This window comes from Trachemys scripta, chromosome 2 (assembly GCF_013100865.1).
Source record: "Trachemys scripta elegans isolate TJP31775 chromosome 2, CAS_Tse_1.0, whole genome shotgun sequence".
Lineage (NCBI taxonomy): Eukaryota > Metazoa > Chordata > Testudines > Emydidae > Trachemys > Trachemys scripta.
Genome location: NC_048299.1, coordinates 88,702,440 through 88,725,397, shown reverse-complemented (window position 1 = coordinate 88,725,397; position 22,958 = coordinate 88,702,440). Strand labels below are relative to the sequence as shown.

Below are 22,958 nucleotides of genomic sequence, written 5' to 3'. Positions count from 1 at the left end.
CGATTGCGACCCCCACTCACCGCGGTTTGCCGTCCCGGGCCAATGGGGGCGGTGGGAAGCGGCGTGGGCCGAGGGATGTGCTGGCCGTGGCTTTCCGCCGCCCCCATTGGCCCGGACGGCGAACCGCGGCCAGTGGGGGCCACGATCGTCCGAACCTGCCGCGTCAGCAGGTAAATAAACTGGCCCGGCCCGCCAGGGTGCTTGCCCTGGTTAGCCGCGTGCCAAATGTTGCCGACCCCTGAGCTAAACCCTTGTTAGATTGAAATTCACACAATATCCAAATTCATGGAAGCGTGAATCTTTTTGATGCTTTGCTCTCTGTTAAGTACTCTGCACTTTCCTTGTTCTAGTTTGACATGGTTAATAATTAGAATTAAGACACAAGTGTTGCCAGAAAAAATATAACAATACAAATGGATAATAATGAAGTGTAAACCGCAGCGATTAAAACAGAGTTGCCACTGCTAAGCTAAATGGGTATCTGCTTTCACTGACTGTTAGATGGCAAGACATTTGTTAAAATGTAACATGTCAAACTGGGGTGATAATACAAACTTTGAGTTGGAGTGGAATGGTGGCAATTAGCCATTTCTGAGCCCACCAACCCCTGAAGGAAGAAAACAAATCTAAAAAAAGTTTGAAAAACAAGACTCACATTTAGCTCTATTATCCACAGCAAGGTTACGAATAAAAGGTCAAAGGTAACAAACAAACAGAAAGTCCTTCTGACATCTGATATGCCTTTCTTCTCTCTTCCTTCATAGGACTCAATCCTTGCCATCAGCTGCGCTGGGTTGATGGAATGGACATCCTGCAAGGAAGGACAGGAGCCCCGACTGCTGCTCTGAACATTTTCTGCATCATCTGGCAGCCGATTCATCCTGGCTGTGGTTACAGTAGCCTTTTCCCAGCTTCACCATCACTAGCAGGTTGATCCATATAGGAGGAGATGTCTTTAGAAAGAACAAATCCAAAATGTTAGTCATAGCAAACTGACTGCTACTAAGCAAACTTCATCTAATCAGACCTGAACTGTTTTTTGTAAATCGAACAGTTGAGTGTCTTTTACATCTGTGCGCTGAAAAAATGCTTTTAACATGTTTTCTAAGCTCACCTATAAATCCCTTTTTGAGACAGAATATTTAAATACATAGCAATATGAGCCATATCTCAGGAAATGTAGTCTAGAGTTGGAGGTTTCCAAACTCTAATCAGCTTTGCTACTGATTGACTGGGTGGCTCTGGGCAAGTCACTTCAGCTTGTCTTGCTGTCTCCAGCTGCAAAACTGTGGTTAATACCTCACATGGACGTTGTGCGGACTGATTAGTTAATGCTTGCATGGTACTTCAAATTTAGAAAGCACTCTAAATGATTAGTAAAAGTAGATTCTCTAGCTGGGCCTACTCTTTCCATTACTTTCATCACTGCTTAATGGAAAGATGACTTGATTTTCAAACATCAGCACACTGTATCTAAAACTTTTATGCAGTAAGTCAAAGTACTCAGGCCCAGGTCAAGCTTCAGATAATTTGGGGAAAGGGAATTAGGGGCTTGCTGTCTGCAGACAGAGGTTTGGTCTACACAGAGAGTAGTACTGGTATAACCAAAGATGTGATGTTAGATTAGACCGGTTTAGCTAAATCAAATGTACACAAAGTTCCACTGGTTTAGCTAAACTGATGCAACATCACACCTTTAGTTAAACCAGTGTGGCTTCTGTGTTTAGACAAGTTGTAAGAGAGCAGAGGTCTACTTAGTACAACTTCTTAAGTACAGAAGGGTGTCTGCCACCCACACGTATCACTGGCCAGGGTATGACTGACTTGGCCATGAAAGAAACAGGAATAAGTCAAAGGTTCATTACAACTATTGACATCTCTACTACTGGGTATCCTGCTCTCCTGAGCTGATATGTCAAATCTTGCCCCATAGTTTACACCATGTTACATTACCAGTTTGTGTCTCTGTGAAGTTATAATACATAGAACTTAATGGTGACATAAAGGTCAACAGATGCCTAAATCTGTTCCACTACACTGCATTTGTATATTAAGTGCTTTCTGGTGTCTCAAACTGATACATTTCTTCATATACAAGCAGCTGCAGGGTTTTTTTTTCCCCCACCACTTGCTGTTGCATGAGATACTTTTTTCTGGAAAGCTTCCTCAAAGACAGCTGACTAAGATGGTCATATGTTTCAGCAGATATGAAAATCAGATTAGTTTTCTCCAACAGCATTCATTAAAAATGTGTTACATTTATTCCAAAACAATTTCTGCAACTGAAGATTATGAAACTTTCGATATAAAACGCTTGTAGCCAACTTAGGCAGTACAGTATGTTCCCAACTATCTGAATAGCATGGGAGAGACAGATTTTATTCAAATAATCGGGCAGCTCAGATAATCGACAAGGCAGGCGCCATTCGGCAGCAGGGTTGCCTCCTCTGTGGCTGGGGACTTCTCCTCCTCTTCGCAGTGCTGGCCAGGGGTCTCTGCTCTGCCCCGTTCCTGTGACACGGGGCTGCAGAGGACTCCCTGTGTTGTTGCAGTGCCAGTGACACCACCTCCACAACCTTGTACCTGCAGGAATCAGGTGTTACCAGCCTTGTGGCAACAAAGGGAGCCCTCAGCAATTCCACTATCATGGCCCTGCTCACTCCTGTGACAGCCCAGCCACAGAGGGCTCCCTGTGGTCCCTGTTCTGCCACAGGAGCCATTCAGCAGCAGGGTGGCCTCCCCTGTAGCCAGGGGCTTCTCCTAGCCTTGGGTGCAGGTGAAAAATCTCTGCTCTGTTATTCAAACCGTCACATTATCCAAACCCCTTCCTTGTCCCCGCTGCAGAGGGCATGCATCTCCTGCTGGTGGATAACGACAGGATTTGAACAATGATGAGGTTTGGATAATAGTTTTTTGGATAAACGGGAGTATACTGTACTCAGTATATTCTTTTATAAATCAAAAAACCCCAGGGGGTTTTTTGTACAGGTTGTTCTCTATTAAGTCACACCCAGAGTAAAGTAGTGAAACTTTCCCCTCCCTCTCAATTCAAAGAAAACTGCAACACTTCAACCCCAGGGAAGTTAAAACTGTAGAAGTCAACAAGGTTCCAAAAAATAATAATTGGAAGTAACAGAATCCATGACTTTTGAAAGCCCTATGACAAACCATTTCTTAAAAGCCACCCAAGCAGAAATAAAACTAGTGCAACTGAAAATTCCCAAGAGGAAATCCAATGCTCTTGAGATCCTCAAATACTGTATTCAAGAATCCCAGTCAAATGAAAAATAATGGAACTAATTAAAGTTAGTTGAGTCAGGGTTGCAATATGTTTTTCAGTGTCAGATACATAGCTGTTAAATGGTCTGTTATGCGAACTCTAACTTGGAACTTCATAAACCCTCCTAAAACCCACTTAAAATAAAGAAAAATGTTCTCATCAATCGCTGCCTAATGACTACAAATCAACTTTTGCTTATGCTCAAAAAAATGATATCTGGTAAAATCCACCAACAACTAATACTGAAGAAAATAATCACAAACACAAAAACCAATTAATAGATAAATCATGCTTAGAAGAAACTCCAGATCACATTTTTATATACCTGTTCCCATACCAATACACCACTCCCCGCCAATTTTTCATCCTATTCACTGTACATACATGATGCCTCAAGTTGGGACCTATAGTACAACTTCTTATAATACTAAGACTCTAATCTTCTACCATTCTGTCTCTTACACAAAGAGAAGGACACAGTATTAAAGTAAATTAAAAACAACCAGGAAAATATGTTCAAGCGTTTTTCATCAAATAATAAAACTATTATTTTTAGAGAAAAAAAGGAGGTAAAAGGACATATCAGCAGTTCAGCCAAGTGAAAGTAAAATATAGTAACTATTCTAGGAGAGGAAGGAAGTGGTATTTAAGTATTACATTTAGATTTATGCTAAAAATATAAAAGTAACAACACTGCACAGAAAGGGTGTATACATACAGTAAGATATTTAGCACTCATACAACTCTGCATGTGAGAGTTTTTCTACAGCACTCCATGTCAGAGCTTCAAACTTCTGAGTACTACCAGAAAACAATATCTGAGAAAGAATTAGTAGGAGGAACAATGTGCTTGAGGAGGCTCCCAGGGACTCTTTGTTAAAGTTCCACCACCAAAATGAAGGAAGGATTAGAGTAACTTCTATGACTTTAATGAGAGTTCACCCTCTGTCCAAATACAGCCTCTCTTCCCTGTGATGACAATATCCCCAGAGATGTTTCTCTATGGGGGCTCAAAAAATTCTAGAGGACCAATTTTGTCTTTTCAATGCCCAAAATTGCGCTAGATGTCCAGTACCTTAAAAAAAATGTAATGAGGAAAATATCACACCTGCCTACAAGATTTTCAGAACCAACCCCTTCCTCTTTTCAAACAAGAAAAGTTTAATGCTGTGGTATAGTAGCAATAGACTGTCTCATTGTCTCTCTCGCGCGCCCTCCACCCCACATTTCCAAATCAAACTTGCTGTAATATAAGTTTGATTGCCCAGAGATATTCTCTTAGTTAAGGGAACGCTTTTGTTTAAATGGAGGGGGCGAAACACGACTCTTACAATCCTTCAGCCCTCTACAAGCACACAGATTCTAGTGTTTCTCAAATGTGGCCACCAGTGGCTTTTTGTGCAGCCACAACAGTCTCTTGGGTGGTGATGGAGGTAGTGGGGCAAGGCACTGGACCCTCTCCCTTCCTCCTTTTTGCTCTTGACTGTGCCACCCTGCACCGCCTCTGGAGACAGGTGGGACACAAAACTGCAGGAGCAAGGTAAGTGCTCTACCCACTGGGGTGGGTCGGGGCACGACAGGGCTCAGGCTTCAGCCCTGGGGTGGTTGGGCAGCGAGCTCCAGTGGCTGGACTTCAAGATATTGGCCATGGGGCCAACCCCTGACTCCGGTTCCTGAGTCCAGGCATGTGGCTCCAGCTTCCAGCTGCGAGGCTTTGAACTCCGGCACCCAGCTTTGGCCGTGCAGCAGGAGGCGCTGGTCCCCAGCTCTACTCCCAGGCTCCAAGGTGGTGGTTGCTAACCCCGGCCCTGGCCACGCAGTGGCGGGGGATGACCCTTGGCTCTAGCCATATGGCCCCAGCCGCGTGGCAGCGGGTGCCAACCCGATGACAGGAGCTGGACCCAGGTGCCAACCTCTGAGACGCAGCAGCAAGTGCCAGCTCCAGCCATGTGGCAGCAGGCACTGACCCCCAACTCTGGCAACATGGCCCTGGACTCTGTCCCCTAGCTCTGGGCTCTGGCCACGCAGCAGTGAGCTCTAGCCCTGGGTGCAGGCCCCCAGCTCCAGCCATGCAGGGGCATGCTCCAGCCTGGCCCCCAAGCTCTGGCTGTGCAGCGGCAGATGCCAGCCACCAGCTCTAGCCACATGCTCTGGCTCCCGGCCACACGTCAGGGCTCACCCCGCACCCCCGCCATCTCCTCCATGCCACACATCCAATCCCCCATCACCCCACATCCATCCCTCCACCGTCTCCTGACCCCACATCCAGGGCTTAATTCGTCCTGGGGCTTGCTGAGAAAAGTAATATTAACAAACGTACACATATCACTTTTCACAGCCTCCCAGCTAACTACTAAGTGTGCTATAAGAAGTGATATTAACAAACATACAAATATCACTTTTCACATTTTTATTACTGAGTCTCCAAAAAACCTACAAAAATAAATTACAATGATTTGGATGTGTATATGTGCATATTCATTTGTTTTTTCTAAAGTTAATTAAGTATTTTAGGAAAATCCCTAGCTATGTTTTATGGCAGATAAAGGGGGAAAGTGCATGAGTAAATTTCTCATTAAACCTTGGGACCACATCACTGGATATGTGGCAGCCAATATAAAAACAAATTAGATACAAAAACTGAAATGAGTTAGTAGACTATATTTAGATGATGTACAGTTGGTTTTGGTGATAAAACTGCAATGGTGAATAAATTGAATGTACCATCCATTGATAATATTCAGGTAGTACTTTGGCCTCCTGAACTTAAAGGAGAATATGATAAATAATAGGAAGCACTATGGTTTTCAAATGTAAAATGCCACTCACATCTATATAACAAAAGACGACCTAGTTCAGTGTACATGTACCCCTGGGGGCACGCAGAGATCTTCCAGGGGGCACATCAACTCATCTAGATATTTGCTTAGTTGTACAAGAGACTACATAAAAAGCACTAGAGAAGTCAGTACAGTAACTCCTCAGTTAAAGTCATCCTGGTTAACCTTGTTTCATTGCTGATCAATTAGGGAACATGCTCATTTAAAGTTGCGCAATGCTCCCTTATAACACCATTTGGCAGTCGCCTGCTTTGTCCACTGCTTGCCGGAAGAGCAGCCTGTTGCAGCTAGCTGTTGGGGGCTTGGAACCAGGGTGGATTGGCAGCCCCCTATCAGCTCCCCGCTCCCCTAAGTTCCCTGTGCAGCAGCCGCCCAGCAGGCTATCAATTGCCAGCAGTTCAGCTGTCTCTCCCCCTACTGACATGTGCTGCTCCTGCCCTCTGCCTTGGAGCTACTCTCTGGAACCTCCTGCTTGCTCTGGGGGGGGATGGGGTGGAAGAAGAGGGGGCTAATGTCAGGGTGTCCCTCTCCCCCTGCTCCTGAACCCCACCTACCCCATTTCCAAAGAGTGGGGGGGGGGACATGACAGGGCTCAGGATGGAGGGAGCTTGCTGGCAGGAGCTGCTGTCTCAATTTGTTGATCTATTTAAAAAGGCAGTGTATTTAGAGTGGGGTCAGCGTACTTAAAGGGGCAATGTGCATCTCTCTCACACACAGGATGTGTGTCTCTGTCTGCCATGCTGTCTCCCCTCCCTCCATTCGTGCTGCCTTGTAGAGTGTGCGGCTACATTAACAAAAATGTGTTAACCCTTGCGGGCTCAGTCAATTGCTAGTTCATCATTTAGCAGTAAGACATTCCCTGGGAAATATCCCACCCTCTGACTTCACCACCTCAACCAAGCTTCACAATCATCATCGCTGTGTACCAGTATTAAATTGTTTATTTAAAACAGAGAGAGAGAGTGTTCTTTTGTCTGGTGAAAAAAATGTCCCTGGAACCTAACCCCCCCATTTACATTAATTCCTATGGGGAAATTGGATTCCCTTAACATTATTTCACTTAAAATCGCATTTTTCAGGAACATAACTGCAACGTTAAGCGAGGAGTTACTATACAAACTAACATTTCATACAGACAATGACTTGTTTATACCACTCTATATACTATACACTGAAATGTAGGTACAATGTTTATAGTCCAATTGATTTATTTTATAATTAAATGAGAAACTAAGCAATTTTTCAATAATAGGGTGCTGTGACACTTGTGTATTTTTATGTCAGATTTCGTATACAAGTAGTTTTTAAGTGAAGTGAAACTTGGGGTATGCAAGACAAATCAGACGCCTGAAAGGGGTACAGTAGTCTGGAAAGGTTGAGTTTCTGACCTAGTTAATCTAAAAAGAATTACACACTATACTAAAGTCTTAAACAATCAGCTATTATCTTTATTGAGGAAAATGACAATGATAAAAAAAAACAAAAAACCAACGCATCTTGATAAACTGTCAGAAAGCTACCCAAAATTTACTCAGTTTACAAAATGTTGATACCAGAATTCTTAGATCGTTGTAGTCATATACGTGAAATTGTGCAGGGTGCGCTGGAACTAGACACAGAATTTGCTGGATTGTTTATGCAAAATTATGTCTGTTATATAGATGTTGTTATCCTCTCTTTCTCCCAAAGCCACTTACCTGTTTGGGAAGGCTGGGTAATACTTGGGAAGGTGGAGGTGTTGAGCTGCTTAGGAATGCACATCTGGGGCAGCTGGACCACCTACTCTTGCAACCAAGAAACAGAGTATCAGCTCATTTAATAGGAAATGATGGTGTGCTAGGTTGATGGTGTTGTTTTGTATTAAAGACAAGCAGAAGATGGAGCTTTTCCCCTGAGGACGAAAAATATTACCCACATAGGACATGATCCAAAAGACAAAAGGACCTCGAGACTTTAAATGAAGGGTCTTCTAACTGACTGAGACAGAACAAATCCAGGTGAACCTCTGAACTGCCACCAGGTAGCAATTTATTTTGTACTGAGGAAAGTTGAGGGTATGCAGTTAGTTTCTTCTTTAATGCTAAAGTAGATTTAAGGCATTAAATCAAAATCACTTATATGCCTTATGTATCTGGAAATTATTTCTATTAAATATTGTGGATCTCTCAGCTACTACACTGGTAGTATCTCAATTACCCTTATTAAGAGAGCTGATCAATTTTCCAAGCAAAACCAAATGTTTCTGACAAAAATGAGGTTTCACTGAAGAATTCCCATAGGTAAGTAATTAACAACATTGATTTCTCAATGAGAAATTTCATAACTATGGCCCTACCAAATTCACAGTCAATTTTGACCAATTTAACAGCCAGAGGGTTTTTTAATTGGTCAATTTCACATTTTCATCTGTTTACATCTCAAATTTCAGTGTTGTAACCATGGGGGCCCAAACCAAAAGATACCAGGAAGTGGGTCTGAGCTCTCCTCCTCCCCCCCAGAGCTGCCATGCAAGGGAAGGCCAAGTCCTGATTCTCCCCAACCCAGTATGGGGAATCATAGCTAGAAGTCCCCTGGCTGGGGAGCTTCCAGGAGCATGGGGAAATCAGACGCAACTCCACAAGTCTCCTCCAGCTGCAGGAACTTCCTGCAGTAGGAGAAGGCACTCCGAGGTGGGTCATTCACCCCACACCCGAGACCAAGAGCGGCCGTGCGGGGGAAAGACAAGTCCTTTCCCTCCCCAACAGCTAGGAGCAGGAGCAAGGGGGAAATCAGATTTCATGGGGAAGGGCTTATTTCACGGTCTGTGACAGGTATTTCACGGCCCTATTCATAACTAAATAAGTTTGTATTTTGTTTCAAACTGAACCTTTCATTTTGTTTATTTTTAAAACCAAAACACTTTCAAAATTCATATTGTTTTTGCCCCCTCTGCTTTTTTTGCCACTGAATTTAACAGACTAAAAATCCCCTCTTCCCATTCAACTTTTTTAAAATTTCCTCAACTTTCAAAAAGACACAGTGGTAAAAGGAAAAGTTAAACATCATAACGTAGGTTATGATTAGATCACGGTTTCCATGATTTTACATGACCTCCATGATTTCAGCCCAGCGTGGTGAGGCTTCAGCTCCTGCCCCATGCTGCAAGGCTCAGGTTTCCATGATTTATTGTTTATTGCCCATGTCCTGTCCATGACTTTTACTAAAAATACCTGAGACAAAAATCTTAGCTTTAATCATAACTTTGCCTTTCTCATTTTTCAAAAGTTGAGGAAATTGTTCCATGCCAAACCCTGCAAAACAAGATTTTAAACTTATCTACAGATTTTTTTTTTTTTTTTTTGCGGAAGTTGTTCTTTCACTCCTTCCCATCACCTCTACTTACTAATATTTTGTCCATCAATTCTACTTACTAATATTTTGTCCAGCTGGACCATCTTACAACAGGATATACATCAGCTAAGAAATTAAGAGCTGGAAAAGACTTGGTTGTGTCTTGTGTTTCTCCTGCAGTACAGACATTTCCTGCAGGTAATTTTGCAGTGTTTTGTTTAGTTTATGTTCATGTGTCCAAAATAATGGGAATTTCACCATTTCCCTTGAATATTTCATGGTCTAATAATATAGATCTCCCCATCAACAAAATCTTCTTGATTTTGATTCTGATTTTTTTCTAATGTCATCCCATTACTTGATTTCTCCATCCTTGGTATTGTCAACCTTCAGCTACACTACTACAATACACAGCTCTTAGTTATTCCTCAGAAATCAAACCCTAATCATTTATGATTCACTTCTCTGATCACTTCTGAGTAGTCATTTTGGTACTGAAGTACCTAACAATGATAATATTATGAGTTATTACATCATCTATTCTGAAAATGTCTGTATTTACCTGCTTATGGCTTTAGACTAAGTGCTTCAGGACAGGAATTCTAGGATGGGTGCACTGGGCAACACTGTAAAATGATGTACAGTCATAGCAAAGTAAAAATGCAGTCTCACTAATCATATAAAAAGGGACTACTACTTCCCCATGACATGCCTGTAACAATACTGCCCAAAGTCACACTGGCCTGTTTTGCTGTCATACGGCATTAAATAATTACACTTTGGACTCTACTATAAACTTACCGTCCATTATCACGTCGAGGTCTCTAAGCATTACTGCTTTCCACTTTTCAGCTTGCCAGTGAATCTGTATTCCCGCCTATTATCTGCTATACCTATTAGTTTGTTGCTTTAATTTGAATTTCATTTTGGTTGTTTCATGCCCATATTTCTCACTTCTAATTTGTTCTGTGTGGTTATCTTCACTAGTATGGAGAGCACCTCCAAAAGTAGTATCTGTAGTAAAACCTGTAATATTAATTTTGTGCTTTTTACCCCTTCCAAATTTTAATGAAGATGTTGAGACTGAGCCTGTCACCAAGCCTTGCGAAATCCCACTGGACAAATTCCTCTACAGTTCTATTCACTATTATCTATCAATAAGCCATTCTATGTTGACAATATTTTTAGGATGAGTTAAGAACTCATTTTTAGAGAAATCAGCTTATAGTGAATAGTAGCTACTAGTAACATTACAATAGTCACTTCTGCCCAACCCAAACTACATCTAAATCATAAATATTCCTCTTCAAGACTCTCACCCCTTCCCTACTCAATACATACCACTTTCCTAGGCTAGTCTTAATCTTTAAGGAAGGTTTTGACACAGCACTAGTTATGTGCTAAGTATCTTTTTCTCTTCCCCCAATAACTGTTACTTCCTCAAAATACTCAATTTGCTTGCAAAACAATTTTTAGAAACATGCTTCCTAAACTTAGAATTAGATTCAATTTCGGTTGGTATTATAGCTTGACCATCAAAACACAGAATCTAGAAATGGGAATGACCAAATAACATAGCCTACTCTGTAAATTCTGGTTTTAGCCTACCTATGGAGGATATGATAACGATTCAAGTAGGAACAGATACTACACAGCACTTACACTGATCCACCCGGAAAGCTCCATGAAAGAGCAATAGAAAAACCACTAGAAGTACACAAAATGAAGACAATTACTGATAGCCTAAACAGAAGAGGAAATGAAAGTGCAAGCCATGCAAACTCTTAACAGCACAAACAGAAGTAAACAGGTAACAATTACAGAAAATTGAGATAATCACTACTTGAGCTCTTGTCCAGCCACTGATATATGTTTAAAAAAAAAAAAAAGCTCTGTTGCAGGCATTCTAACATGTCCCTGATGTTTTTTTAGCAAAATAAAACCCTACTGGATTATACCTTCCAAGATGTATGTTAACTTTGAGTTCATCAGTATGTCTTGTTTCCAAAGTAGTCTTAAATGCATTGGTTAAAACTGCATTCTTCTCTAGGAGCTTCCTTGTTTCATCCTAGACCTCTGTCCACAGTACCAAAAATACTGCAACCCTGAAGTAGTTTAAGACTGGCCTTTGTCTCACATTATAGTTTTGCTGGCAAGTGCTAGCACTAGCAGAGGGAGGCAAAACTTACAAAAGTGTTGAGAACCATGATTACAATAACCATCATTTTAATATATTTTGCCCTGTCCACCTAGCCCAGTACCTAACCAAGACTTGAAAAACATTTTAGGGTACCATATACAATGAGTCAAGACCTCAAAATAACCAACATATGTGCAGCATGCACTTAGTTAATATTTGTAAAGGAGTAAGAACTAGGCAAAATGTTAATTCCAATCAGATTTTTCTACTTGATCAGACCATACTCTATCATCAAAAGATGACTGGAAACATGCAAATAATTTACATACAGTTAAATACAACAATGATTATGAATCAGAATCCACTGGGATGGGCTACTGATGGAAGACAGCAGTGTAAGAGTCACCATAAAGGTTCAGAAGTTGAGATCTAGTACTAGAATTTTTTATACAGTAGATGCCACTCCTGACAAGCACATCAGTCTAAAGAGATTTTTTCCCCTCTAAACAAAAAGGAAAGATTTTCTGTATCTTATGTAGTCACTTAGTGCAGACAAAGTTGGATTGCCCATATTTTTCTGTACATTTCCCTCTCCCTTTGTGACATCCCTTCTGTCAGAAACCCTCCAACAGATTACTAGAGTTTCCCTTTGTGCTCTGACTACTTTAAGGAACAAATACGAGGTTTTAAGCCATTCTAAGAACATTACTGTAGCAACTTCCACACTGTCTCCATTGCCATGGAGCTTTTGGCCAATTAAGAGGCATGGTGAGGGACATTCCCCAGCCTCACCCCTGCCTTTATCTACTTTTATTCCTCAGTTAGCTACTTATCAGTGAAAATGTTTTAGGTGCTGATGCCCACGGGTCTGTCCATGCTACTTACACAAATACCCACACTTACCTTTTCCCAATGAATCCAAAAACAGAGGTAGAAAGAACAGGTTAATGGAATACAGCAGCAGTTCTCAAACTTCCTTGCACCATGACCCCCTTCTGACAACAAAAATTACTACGTGACCCCAGGAGGGGGGGACCGAAGACCAAGCCTGCCCAAGCCCTGCTGCCCTGGAGGTGGGCAGTACACCCCACTGTGAGAATATCTAGACATTATAAAATATTTGAAATTTTATCTTTCAAATGGATTTCATCTTGATGAGATTTAAAGGAACTTTTCTTTATCAACATGTCGCTTTCAGAATATAAGCTGTATGATCTACAGCCCCAGTTCCAAAATAGAAAAGTTATTTTAATTGCCTTGATTGTCAGAAGAAAAAGATCATTTGTTTTTAGGTCATATACAGTGGTTTTTGTAGCTGTGCTGATCCAGGATATTAGAGAATCAAGGTGGGTGAGGTAATATCTTTTATAAGATGAACTTTTGTTGGTGCGAGAGAGACGCTTTTGAGTGTTCACAGAGCTCTTCTTCAGGTCTGGAAAATGCACTCAAAGTGTAACGGCTACATTCAAGGTGGAACAGATTGTTTAACATAAGTAGTTAATACATTCCAAGGCATCATTAAAGGTGAAGTGGGTTAGCAAAGAACAAACTGGAGCAAAGAAATTTGTCTTAAGACTGAATTTATTTTATTTTGCTGATGACTGAATGCTGAGAACCTGATTTTGCTGGGCTAGGGTTTTTCCTATTCATTGTTTTCACAGGGTTTTATGTTGAATACTTTTGTAAACTTGTAACTTAATGTCTTACAACCACGTCAGCTTCCAGAAAAGTGGTCTTATGTGTCTGGATTTTTGACATTTTGAGGGTGATTGCAGATGCATAGTCTCTGATGTGGACCACAGTATTTTTTAAAATTGCTGGTTTAAGTGGGATTTTCCAACTTGATGCACCTATTTTAAGCTGAACTAAACAGTTGAATGTCTCCAAGGGTAAGCCTCACACTTGATTTGTCTGAAGACCTTGGAGGAAAGAGTTGCAAGGTGAAGCAAGCAAAATTTGTAAACCATAAGCATTAGTAGTAAGGCTGAGAAACCTTAACTTTCAAATTAATAAGTCATCTAAGGGAAGATGTTGATTCTGGAATATCAAAGGTTGATCATCTTGGTGAGAGAAAGTCACAACATCAACAAACAGCCCAAACCAGCCTTTGACTAGACTTTCCCTGCACCCAAAGGAAGCCCACTAGTGATAATCACTGTGCCAGGAGAACATCGCTAACTGGTTCCTCATCTGCAGTTCCAGCTCCTATTCTACAAGAATCCAGAAGAATGTGGAAGGTAAAGAGCTCACAAACTCTTTCCTTAATTATCTTTTTTTCTATTGTTGGCTTGTTTTTTATTAACTGGGAGTCATCCCAGCCTTTCTATTGTTTGGGTGTGAGCATGGCTGTGTGTATGCATCTGTGAGAGTGCACCCATAAAGGCCACATGGGGAAAGAAGTTCCCCAGGTTTTAACAGACCTCAGTGCATCTCACAGATATGCATTAAAGCATGTTCCATGTTTACAAATCCTCAGAGACTAAACTGTCATATGTAATTTCCAGTAAATAAGAGTTTTTGAACTTCCGTTTATCAGGAATGTTCTGTTGAAGTCTGTATTATAGTATTTCTGTTAGGATGGAGGGAAGGAAAGGTTAGCCACCACAATAAAACTTAAGTCTAAGAAGGCAGCTTTATCATTGGCACTGAGGTTCAGACAATTTATTTTCACTATTACAGTATTTAACTCTTCTCAAATTATAGATTGTACTGACTTTGATAAAATTCTTTAGCTGGGGTTTATAACCAAGTAGATAGCCACCTTCATCAACTCCTGAGAACATACAAGGCCTGGTTACTTTTGGTATTTATTTGATTCCAATACTGAGACTAACATGTTTGATTTTATCATCATATGATTCTGATCTGATAGTGGGGGGTTTTTTAGGTTTGGTGATATGCTTGCTCAATTTTATTTTAGTTTGAGTTTAAATAAAATTTATAAAATAGATATCTATTTTATAAATATTTTTATAAGCAGCATAGGCCAAGAACCCTTGAAGGCTTGAGGTGATTACCTGGCTAGCTCCCTCTTATAAGCCTATGGTTTTCAAAAGATACAGACAACATAAGGCAATAACTACTCATAAACCTCATAACAAGCAGCAAGCAATGCACACCAAACAAAACAGTCTATACAGAAAAATGCCACCAACTTCATCTAGCGAGTAAGAAGGAATTCCAGAATCCTATGTTTGCTGCAGTACCTCTCTCCTGCTCTTTCCCAAACCTTCCTTATAGACTGACTATCATCATTTCAATCCATCTGATCACAGCTGAAACAACAGTTGGTCCTTTTAAGGAGAATGGTCCATTAAGGCTTTAAAGTTAAATGTTAACTAGTAAAATCTGGAAGTGCACTCAATGAGTTAGTGAAAGTTAAAATAATAGTAGCTTTCCTCTTTATGACAAAAGCTATTTTTCTTTGCTATCACTCCTACATGCTGACCTGAGAGGCTATATTCCTCAGAATGTAGATAAGCTACCATTATTTTTCCCCTAGTGAGCCAAGTTAGTTGTATTCCTACTTTCAGAAATTCATGAGACTGCATTCATGAACGAATTCGAATTTAGGAGCCCCAGGCTACCATCCAAACACTGTATGGGCATAAGAGGCTTTTATTGTATTTTCCTGAGTAGGATTAAGGGAGTCTTCAAAACAGCAACTTTTACATTCAATAGGGATTACGTTTTAAGGGCATGGGGAATCTCTCAGGCCTCTGTCAGGTGCATTTTCCAGGAAACCAAAGAATACCCGTGGATTCTTTAGAACCTTTAAAGAAATATTTGATTTTAGAAATTCTGAGCCATTTTAAAATGTGACAAGCTTTTGCAAGCATTTTCACACTTAAACTCATATTTTATAGCCATGAAAGAAATCCCTAACAATAACACAGTTGTAAGATATCCCCTTTTATTTTCTGAAACTTTAGCTTTATAACAGACTATTTGCCATGCCGGATCAGACTAATGGTACAAATTGAATACACTGTGCCTGGCAGAGGATTATGCCTGATCTTTAGAGTAAGATATTACCACCACACCACATCCCAAATAATAATGGACCTGGCTATTTTTGAAATGCTGCCATAGGGAGAAATCCTTCCTGACCCTGTGGTGATCAGCTGATACACTGAAGCATGATGTTTGATTATGCGGTTTTACAACAAATGTATTGATCATACAATTTTTAAAACCTGCTAGAGTATCTCTTACATATTTAAATTCAATTTTCAAAAATAATTTTAACTGTTCTTATTCCTAACTGTGAATTTAACATACTACCACTGTAAAAATAATGTCTAGGTTCTCTCACTCACTAGAAATCAGATCTGGTTATACAGAACGTTTCAACAAAAAGTTGTTAACTCACACATCAAACATTCAGGCAGACCACTAGAATTCAACTGGGAAAGTCAAGTCTAAAAAGATATTAGTTATCAAATTAGCTGATGGCCCTAGACAACGGTATACAAAGCATTTCAGAAAGTTGGGGCAAGAACTTGTGAGATTTAATCAAGTTAGAATACATTACCAAGTTAAGGAGACAACAACATTTAATCCCAATGCACTGATAAATGAATTCTAAGTCCATGTAAGACTAGTTTAAAGCTACAGAAATTATACAGTTCAGTTATTTTGACTTATTCCTAAAGAAGTCAAGAGGCTTATTTTTCAGACACTAACCTATCAGCAAGCTAAGGAACAGTAATACCAGAACAGACCACTGGTCCATCTAGTCAAGCATTCCACCTCCAGCACTACCAATACATATCTTTCAGTGTTCCAGTAAGAGTAAAAAAAGATTACTTTTATTATTGATTAAATCTTGGCATTATGTCTGCTCTCAACCTCCAAAATGAAAAAGTTAAATACAGAGAGACATTTATGATGGAAAATGAAAGCAAAGATATTATATATAAATACTAAAATGGATGGCAACTCAAATGCTTAACCACCATTCAATGCATAGATAGTGTATTAATCTATGCTTCTGGCTCAGTAATATGAATCCTTTATTTTAAATTTTCTTCAAGGATAAAGGTTACCAACCATCAACACTAAATTAAATCAGTGTATTCACTTGAACATGCCTATCACAAAGTAGACAGTTGACCAAATGTTGCTGGTAAAAAAAACAACACACCAAACATACAGACCTCCTCTTCTTTTGATTCACTGGTATAAGTTAATTGAAATTTATGTACAGTGCTGTATAGCTTCGTACATTAATGTTCTCTCATATACTTTGAATAATGATCCATTTCATCTTGAGAGAATGACAAAGATTTCAATCTATTGTAAGGTTCACTAGTCATCCTGCTAGAGAAGTCCATAAGAGTTTGGATGAAATCTCAACTGACAACCTACTTCTGAATCAATTTTGAACTTTTCTGATGTTGAGATGAGAAAGTATCTCAGCAACTGACGTACCTATTCAATGGGTGTAGTTTGACATTAAAATTATTCACTTTATATGATCACACTGTAGGGTAAATCCTAGAGTTGCCCACGTTAATTTGTTTTGGCTGTTTTCAGAGACAATACACTGAGATACAGAATTCCGGTGGAGTTGTATATGCGAGAGCATTTGTTAAAGTGGTTCTCAATCTATTTACCATTTTGGGCCACAAATGCAGCTCTCTATAGCTCTATTGCATCCACACAATACATATACTACCTATATGACCCTGAGGATGTCACATATCTGCGTGCTGATTGGGCTGCAAGCGGCCAGCAGGTTGAGAACCACTGTACTAAATTCTTTTCAACTTTCCCTTACGGTACTTGTTGACTATCGGTCTCGTGCCGCTATTTAGCCTTAGATGGAGTTTACCACCAGCTTTGGGCTGCATTCCCAAGCAACCCGACTCCAAGAAGACCCGGTCCCGGCGCGCCGGGGGCCGCTACCGGCCTCACACCGTCCACGGGCACCTCTTAACGGTTTCAAGAGGGCGTGAAACCGTTAAGAGGTGCCCGTGGACGGTGTGAGGCCGGTAGCAGCCCCCGGCGCGCCGGGACCGGGTCTTCTTGGAGTCGGGTTGCTTGGGAATGCAGCCCAAAGCTGGTGGTAAACTCCATCTAAGGCTAAATACTGTACTAAATTGACATTCAGGGGCACCAGAACGGGGGAGGTGGGGAGTTCAGGGCCCTCTTCTTACTGTCCACAAGGGCGAGCGGGGCATCTGGGGGAAGGAGCAGTTCAGGCATTGGTGCCCCCACACACACACTTTTAGGAAGCTTCCAGCACCCCTACTGATATCCCCTGGAAAAAAAAATCGCTTTAGATGTACAGTACAAAAATCAACTATGACTGATCTGCACACATAATAGATGTTTCAGCTCATGCAGTGCACAAACTGTACTCTGGAGGTTTCTAGAGGAACCTTTACTTTGATGAGCAGACTGGCCCCCTCCTTTATTCAATGCTGACTCAAAGCCTGACTGCTCTCGCATAGAAATGCCCTGATTCATAAAGCAGGCGATGATGGGTCACTGACTTTTCAATGACACTTTCTTAACGCTGCTGCTGCTGCTAGGGAGACCAGACTGCAAGTGTGAAAAATCAGGACAAGGGGTGGGGAGTAATAGGAGCCTAGATAAGAAAAAGACACAAAAATCAGGACTGTCCCTATAAAATCAGACATCTGGTCACCCTAGCTGCTGCACCCCTCCCCCAACCAGCTTCACAAAAGTGGAGCAGCCCCAACCCAGCTACCAGCTCCGGGCCGAGGAGCTCCCCAACCCCCCAGGCCCGAGGAGTGGCGGACTCTCCAGGGATGTGTCCAGCCATGTCACGGCTCCCCCCGCAGCCGGGCGGAGCGGGCCGAGGCCCGGGGAGCGGCCTGAGGCTGGGACCGATCCAGCCCCACCGCACAGCCGGGCCCGGGCCCCCGGGGGCTGGTAAGACAGGCCGAGACTCCCAGGGCAAAACGCAGCGGCCCGCAGGGAGGGGATCCCGGCACCCGGGGGAGCCGAGCCGGGCGGGGGTAGACCAGTGAGGGGCGCGGAGGGATCTAGTGACGGGGGGGGGGGGGGGAGAAGGGCGGGGTCTGAGCCCACAGGGGAGGGGATTCCCATGGGAGGGGGGCGCTTACCTCAGCCGGGGTGGGGGAGGGGGCCGCGCCGCTGTGGCAAGGGGCGGCCCCGGCTGGGCGGCGGCTGTACAGGGCCGCGCACCAACAGACGCCGCCGCGGGGCCTGGCAACTGCCACACACAGCGACTAGAGCGGCAGGGGGCGGGTCTCGCGGCGGCAGCGAATGGGGGCGGGGTCGAGTGGGGGTGTGGGCGGGGCTCATAGGGCAATGGGCGGGGCTTCCGCCTCCCTTGACAGTGATGGGATGAGGGTCTTTGGGGCAGGGCAATAGGAGGCGTTACTGGCTCAGAGGGACCGAGGGGTACAAGGGGGCGTGTGGGTCATCAAGTCCCTGCTGTCACAGGCACCCCAGCCACATAACCCCACTCACACACTGACCAAGCTCCAGCTCCAGTTTAAAAGGAGATGGGTTGTCAGCACCCTATCTACTACTGAAACTGATCGTATGAGCCTAGCATCTCATTGTCACCAGTTAGGCGCCTGCTTTACTACATTAGTGCACTGGGTTACACAACCCTTAAGTTTGGATTTCTGCCCATTTCCTACCCCCACAAAATTACCAGATTTTTGAAAAACCAAGTCATCAGATTTTAACCTGAATTTGGCAAGTGCAGGAACACCCCAGACCTAGGGTTGCCAACCCTCCAGGATTGCTCTGGAGTCTCCAGGAATTAAAAATTAATCTTTAATTAAAGATTATGTCATCTGATGAAACCTCCAGGGATGCGTCCAACCAAAATTGGCAAACCTACCCAGACCTGGCTCAGCCTCACACAGGTGCTGCCCGACAGCACAGCACACCTGAGCAGAGGAGAGTCGCTGCCGGTTGGCGGCTGTCTGGTGTGGGGAATGAGATTGGCAGACTGGCTGATGATTGCCACCATCTGCTTTCCCTGCCCGACAGATGCCTCTCCTGACCCCAGCCCTTCAGCACAGTTGTGTCGGCTTCCCCCAGTGCAGTGGGGGAGGGAGATGAGTCCCAGCAGCCAAGATCGCCTGGCCACTGCAGCAATAAGCCTGTAGGCAATGGAAGGCTCCCCTCATGCCACCTCCTATGAGTACTGGACATCCCTAACACACCCCAAACACTGGCCTTTCATTTTCAGTTTTTACTGATTTTTCACCTGTTTTTTAAACACTGACATTCCCAGGACACAAAATAAAAACAAAAAACAAATGTATTTAAATTATATATAATCCAAGTCATGAATGTGTCCCACAAGTTGCTGATACACCACCCCAATTCTACTCCTCATGCTGCCAAAGTGGCCCCTCCCAATCTGCCACATACAGTGCCACAGCATCACCTTCCAGATCTGCTGTAACCAATGAGAAGACCATCCCATGCCCCTCCACTATCTTGCACTGTACAAATTCCTGTTAATTTGAATGGGGAACTAAGCGTTGAGTATGTATAAGTAAAGTAGTTCTCAGGTGACTCCAAGTATAGTGGCCACTCATTCTATAGCTATATCTGTATATTAGTTAACATCTCTTATTAGTGTCTAATATTCTGTGACTTGTCCAATAAGAAGCATTTGCTCAGATAATTTTGTTTTCAGGAACTGGTCAGGCAAAGTGATACACACGATAGTTCAAATGTATGATTTTTGCAACATAATAAAAAGATTGTAAAGTGGAATTCCATTAAAAAAAACCAGGCTGGTCTATATTTTTCATGTAGTTATATTTCAGTCTTTGAAATATATAATAGGTGGTCCCTCTAACCTTAAGAAACGTTGTTTCTTCCAATTCTTAAATTAGCTGATTCTTAGACAATTAGGCTAAAATGACACTCCTGCTTGAGCCAATGCTATTTTTCTACACAAAATACTGTTCTTTAACAGCCCCATCCTTCATTATGCAATTGCTTTGTTATTTGAACAACTGGGATTTGAAAATCAATATATATCAAAATGTCTCTTGGGTCACCTCAGTAATTCATCTTCTGAAATCCTTAAAGGGTTCCTGTCCTGACCTATATTGTGTTCTCTCACTCCACACTCGATTTCTGTGCAGCATATACCTCCATTATTCAAAGGCTTACTGAATAAGTAACTGGGGTTTGAATATATCTATGCCAAAATAACTCCTGCACCACTGCAACTAGTACATGTAAAACAGGGGTAATGATACTGACATTCTTAGTAAAGCACTTTGAGATCTGCTGATAATCACGATATAGGTTGTATTATATCTATGCAATCCGTAAACAGCTAAGTCCTAGCATAAAATGATATGTCTGTAAGCAAAAGCTTAATGAGAAGAAACTGTTTCAAGTAAAATTGTACTCCATTTTGCTTATTTTGCTTCATACTCCATTTTGCTAGCTTTGATTAAAACATGGCCTACCCATAGAACAAAAACACAGGAAAGTATGGGGGTAATTCCTCTGTTTTGCCTGCAATCAGCAAGGAAATTTGTAAAAAAAAAAAAAAAAAAAAAAAAAAAAGTATTTTAAGCAATAATCTGCATCCGGCCCTCCAGACGTTTTAATCCGGCCCTTGAGCTCCAGTCGGGGAGCAGGGTCGGGGGTTTGCCCTGCTCCGCGTGGCTCCTGGAAGCAGCAGCAAGTCCCTCCTCTGGCTCCTACATATAGGGGCAGCCAGGGGGCTCCACACACTGCCCCTGCCCCAAACACCGCCCCCGCAGCTCTGATTGGCCGGGAACCACAACCACTGAGAGCTGCAGGGGCGGCGCCTGCAGACAGGGCAGCGCACAGAGCTGCCTGACCACACCTCCACATAGGAGCTGGATGGAGGACATGCTGCTGCTTCTTGGAGCTGCTTGAGGTAAGCCGCCCAGAGCTTGCACCCCTCACCCCCTCCCATGCCCCAACCCCCGGCCCCAGCCCTGATACCACTCCTGCTCTCAAACCCCCAGGTGCCAGCCCAGAGCACCCTCCTGCACCCTCAATCCTCATTCCCAGCCCCACCCCAGAGCGTGCACCCCCAGCTGGAGCCCTCACTCCCTCCTGTACCCTAATCCACAATTTTGTGAGCATTCATGGCCCGCCATACAATTTTCCATACCCCAATGTGGCCCTCGGGCCAAAAAGTTTGCCCATCCCTGCCCTACAGCAACCCAGCATGACTACTTTCAGTGGCTTAAACAATTGCAAGAAAACAAAACTACCTTACAATACAGGGTGAATCGAGCTATTGAACAAATGAATACAAAATTGTACAAGCAAAAAGCCACTGATTCTGATTTATGGGAAGCCGGTGACCAGGTAATGTACTTAAAGCTAGGGGGAAAGGCTCACACAGGTCTAAGTGGACAGGTCCCTATTCCATAGCTGACTGTCTTAACTCACTAGTGTATCGTATTGAAAAAGACAGCAAACTAAATAGGTTCATGTGTCACAGATACAATTGTTTTCTTAATCTGTTTGTGTTTAATTATTACAGGTATTGTACATGGACTAGAAGTATATACTTGCCACTAATCACATGAATTCCTGTGCCCCAATAGAAATTCCCTCACACACTACCTGATCTTAAGGGAGTCCTGCCAGGAGCCTGCTAAAGGCAAGATGTTGTTGTTTGGGGGGATATTTATAAGCTTTCGGGGTTCAGGGATAACATACACAGACTGGGGGCTATAATGATTTAATTGGAGAGTGGAACAGGGTTCATGCATAACAATACCCTGTATGGGCCCTTCATACAAATTACATTCCAAGCCTAGGTTAATATAACCAATGAGGATCGTGACTGCGTGATTGAGGTGACAACCCCTATGGAGCCAATCATAGATTTTAATCCTTTTTGTGAACCCAGTGAACCTGGTTCACACACCTTTCCACCATTAGAGGTGCACACGATTACAGTGTTGGTGAACAAAACGATTTTTGTGTGCAACATAACAGTGCTACTGTTAAATTGTCCTCCAATAATGGAAAGACCCTACCCACATTTACTTAAAAAACAACCACTCGGTAAGGCATATGTGGCACCCATGGTAACAATGCTACACATCACAGTTAATTGAGCAACAGCTGTTAGCCATTGTTTTAATAGAAAGAGAGATGGATTGGATCTGAGCCAAGGATATGTCTGCCTTAACCCCCCCTTCCCAGCAGACATAGAAATAATCTTTTCCTCCCTTATGTTCTAGAATGGTATAAGCCTATGGAATCATACGTATACACAAACACCCTAACAGGATATATTACTATCCAGGTGATACGGGTTTGCCCTGCCAGGTACCTGAACACCTTATGGTCTTTCCTAGCACTCCCAACCCTACAGGGAAGGCATATTTGGGCC

The 22,958-nt window shown here is 42.6% G+C and overlaps 1 protein-coding gene across 2 annotated transcripts in view; it reads right to left on the bottom strand.

The window, feature by feature from the left end:
* The window catches only part of STARD3NL (STARD3 N-terminal like), a 42,195-nt gene extending 23,360 nt beyond the window's left edge, over positions 1 to 18,835 (bottom strand). The window contains exons 1-3 of one of the 2 annotated variants that reach the window (XM_034761227.1): positions 18,688 to 18,834; positions 7,818 to 7,899; positions 656 to 953 (exon numbers count right to left, since the gene is read on the bottom strand). In XM_034761227.1, the coding sequence (XP_034617118.1) occupies positions 656 to 880 (225 nt within the window). In that variant the 5' untranslated portion in view covers positions 881 to 953; positions 7,818 to 7,899; positions 18,688 to 18,834. Of the gene's footprint in view, positions 1 to 655; positions 954 to 7,817; positions 7,900 to 18,687 lie in introns of both variants that reach the window. The other variant, XM_034761226.1, reaches the window with a different exon arrangement.
* Positions 18,836 to 22,958: the final 4,123 nt, after the last annotated feature.